General features: G+C 61.7%; 1 protein-coding gene across 1 annotated transcript; it reads left to right on the top strand.

Annotated features, from left to right (window-relative positions):
• Positions 1 to 356: 356 nt before the first annotated feature.
• On the top strand, positions 357 to 2745 carry KCNA7 (potassium voltage-gated channel subfamily A member 7; the record flags this gene model as incomplete). The annotated part of the gene is made up of 2 exons (XM_082606935.1): positions 357 to 926; positions 1927 to 2745. Exons 1-2 carry the CDS (start codon positions 372 to 374, stop codon positions 2743 to 2745), a joined length of 1374 nt encoding a protein of 457 aa, XP_082463061.1. The 5' UTR covers positions 357 to 371.
• Between the last annotated feature and the right edge of the window lie 206 nt (positions 2746 to 2951).

Below are 2951 nucleotides of genomic sequence, written 5' to 3'. Positions count from 1 at the left end.
GCTCAGATACTCATAAAAACATAGACGAGAGACATACACGGAAACCCGGAGAGACGCAGGACAGAGATCTCAGGCGATGGAGAGACAGAGGGAAAGGAACCCCGAAGGCCAGGTGGAGCCGGAGAAAGCGCAGCGCCGCGTCGCCTGGGGGTAAAGGGAGGGCGCCCCGGCAGAGGGCGCCCGGCCCTCTGCCCCGCCGGGGTCACGGCGCCCCCTCCCCCGCGTCCTGGCCGCACGGCCGGGCTATTTTTACGCGTGGACACCGGACACCAGGCTGGGGCGGTGGCGGCGGCGGCGGCCGAGGCGGGGCCGGGCCGGGTCGGGCGTCGGGGCCACACGTCCGTCCGCGGGTCGCCGGGGCTGCGCGCGCCATGGAACCCGGGTGCCCGCCGCCGTGCGCCTGCTGCGAGCGAGTGGTGCTCAACGTGGCTGGGCTGCGCTTCGAGACCCGGGCGCGCACGCTGGGCCGCTTCCCGGACACGCTGCTCGGGGACCCGGTGCGCCGCAGACGTTTCTACGACGGCGCGCGCCGCGAGTACTTCTTCGACCGGCACCGGCCCAGCTTCGACGCGGTACTCTATTACTACCAGTCGGGCGGGCGCCTGCGGCGGCCGGCGCACGTGCCGCTCGACGTCTTCCTGGAAGAGGTGGCCTTCTATGGGCTGGGTGCCGCGGCGCTAGCGCGCCTGCGCGAGGAGGAGGGCTGCCCCTTGCCATCGGAGCGCCCCCTGCCCCGCCGCGCCTTCGCGCGCCAGCTCTGGCTGCTCTTCGAGTTCCCCGAGAGCTCGCAGGCCGCGCGCGTGCTCGCCGTTGTCTCAGTGCTCGTCATCCTCGTCTCCATCGTCGTCTTCTGCCTCGAGACGCTGCCTGACTTCCGCGAAGACCGCGACAGCCCGGGGCTCGCCGGGGTGGCTGCAGCTGGCCCGGTGAGGGGGCGGGGCCTGCGTGTGGAGAGGCGGGATTTGGGAGGAGCTGGACGAGGTCCACGGGGTCCTGGCCAATCACAAAGTGGGGTAAGGGGCACTGGTAGGTGGGGCCTCTCAGGACGGTGGGTCCTGGCTGTGGATGGGCAAGGCATTGGGGGCCTGGTTGGAAGACCTGACCAGTCAAAGGTGGGCAAAGGCCTGTGAGAGGTGGGCAAGCCAGGGACGGCGCCAGACCAGGGGACTCTACATTAAATCCTGGGCTGGGGGCGGGAAAGGTGTAGCTTAATGGGGCGGGGCCTGAGGATCTAAATAGGAGAACCTGCCTTTTCAGAAGGCGTGCGCTGAGGTAGGTGAGAAACCCAACTTTTGGAGGGCAGGAGCACAGGAGGACAGGTGTATTAAGAAATCAAAACTGAGGAATAAGGAGAGACTGAAAAATCGGGGGTCTATACGGCTGGCAGTAACCAATGGGAAGGATGGGCTGGAGGTAGTGAGATCTGGGACCTGAAGAAAGCCACCGAGGGAGCTGCAGATCGAGGGGTGGGGCCTGAGGATTGGGGCAAAAGGAATCCATCATAAAGAAAGTTGAGCTGAGGGCCGTGAGGGGAGGGGCCCGGGTTCTGGCATAAAGATAAGGTCTTTAACCATTATGGTCCAGGCTGGGTTTGGGGAGGGCAGGGCACAAGGGAGTGGGGCTAGGATGGGGACCGTCCCCATCTGGAAATTCAACTCTGGGGGCGGGATTTTGGGAGGGAAGAGATTGAGCCCTACTCAAGCATTATTTCAGGAGGCCCTGCCAATGAAGGATCAGGGACCCTAAAGTCAGCCTTCCCTGGGGGTCCCGAGAAGGAGTGTCCTACAGCTAGGTCACCGGGGTTCTGGGGGCAGCAGCTATTGACCAATTTGTAAAGAAGTAGTTGAATATTTAAACAGGAAATATGGCCATTCCAGTGCGTCCCAGCCCTGGCATGGTCCTCCCTGAACCCCTTCCTCTCTGCAGTTTCTGGCTCGGCTGAACGGCTCCAGCCCAGTGCCTGGACCCCCACCTCGCTTGCCCTTCGATGACCCATTCTTTGTGGTGGAGACATTGTGCATCTGTTGGTTCTCCTTTGAGCTGCTGGTGCGCCTGGCGGCCTGCCCAAGCAAGACAGCCTTCTTCAAGAATGTGATGAACCTCATTGATTTCGTGGCCATCCTGCCTTACTTTGTGGCACTGGGTACCGAGCTGGCCCAGCAGCGGGGGGTGGGCCAGCCAGCCATGTCACTGGCCATCCTGCGAGTCATCCGACTGGTACGCGTCTTCCGCATCTTCAAGCTGTCCCGGCACTCAAAGGGCCTGCAGATCTTGGGCCAGACCTTAAGAGCCTCCATGCGAGAGCTGGGCCTCCTCATCTTCTTCCTTTTCATTGGTGTGGTCCTCTTCTCCAGCGCAGTCTACTTTGCTGAGGCCGAGCGGGCAGACTCCCATTTCACCAGCATCCCTGAGTCCTTCTGGTGGGCGGTGGTCACTATGACCACAGTTGGCTATGGAGACATGGCGCCCGTCACTGTGGGCGGCAAGATAGTGGGCTCTCTGTGTGCCATTGCCGGCGTGCTGACCATTTCCCTACCTGTGCCAGTCATCGTCTCCAACTTCAGCTACTTTTACCACCGGGAGACAGATGACGAAGAGGCTGGGATGTACAGCCATGTGGACACACAGCCCTGTTGCCCACTGGAGGGCAAGGTCAATGGGGGGTTTGTGGATCAAGAGGTTCCTGAGCTCCCACCTCCACTCCTCTGGGCTCCCCCTGGGAAACACATGGTCACCGAAGTGTGAGGGACAGTTGAGGTCTGCAGAACCTCACATTTCCTTGGAGGGAGGGAGGGAGGGAAGGGAGGAAGGAAAGTTGGGGGGAGGGTGTTGGGTTTAGGAAGAACTAAGTTAAGTGGTAATGAGTTGGGCAATACTAAGTCTTATTGGGTCTTGAGTTGTGGATTGGTAGCTCCTGTGGGTACCTCCTTAGGTGACAGCGAATGGCAATG

Source organism: Mesoplodon mirus (assembly GCF_964341445.2).
Source record: "Mesoplodon mirus genome assembly, chromosome: 19".
In the NCBI taxonomy this organism is placed as follows: domain Eukaryota; kingdom Metazoa; phylum Chordata; class Mammalia; order Artiodactyla; family Ziphiidae; genus Mesoplodon; species Mesoplodon mirus.
The sequence above is the reverse complement of the archived record's forward strand: the minus strand, read 5'-3'. Positions and strand labels throughout refer to the sequence as shown.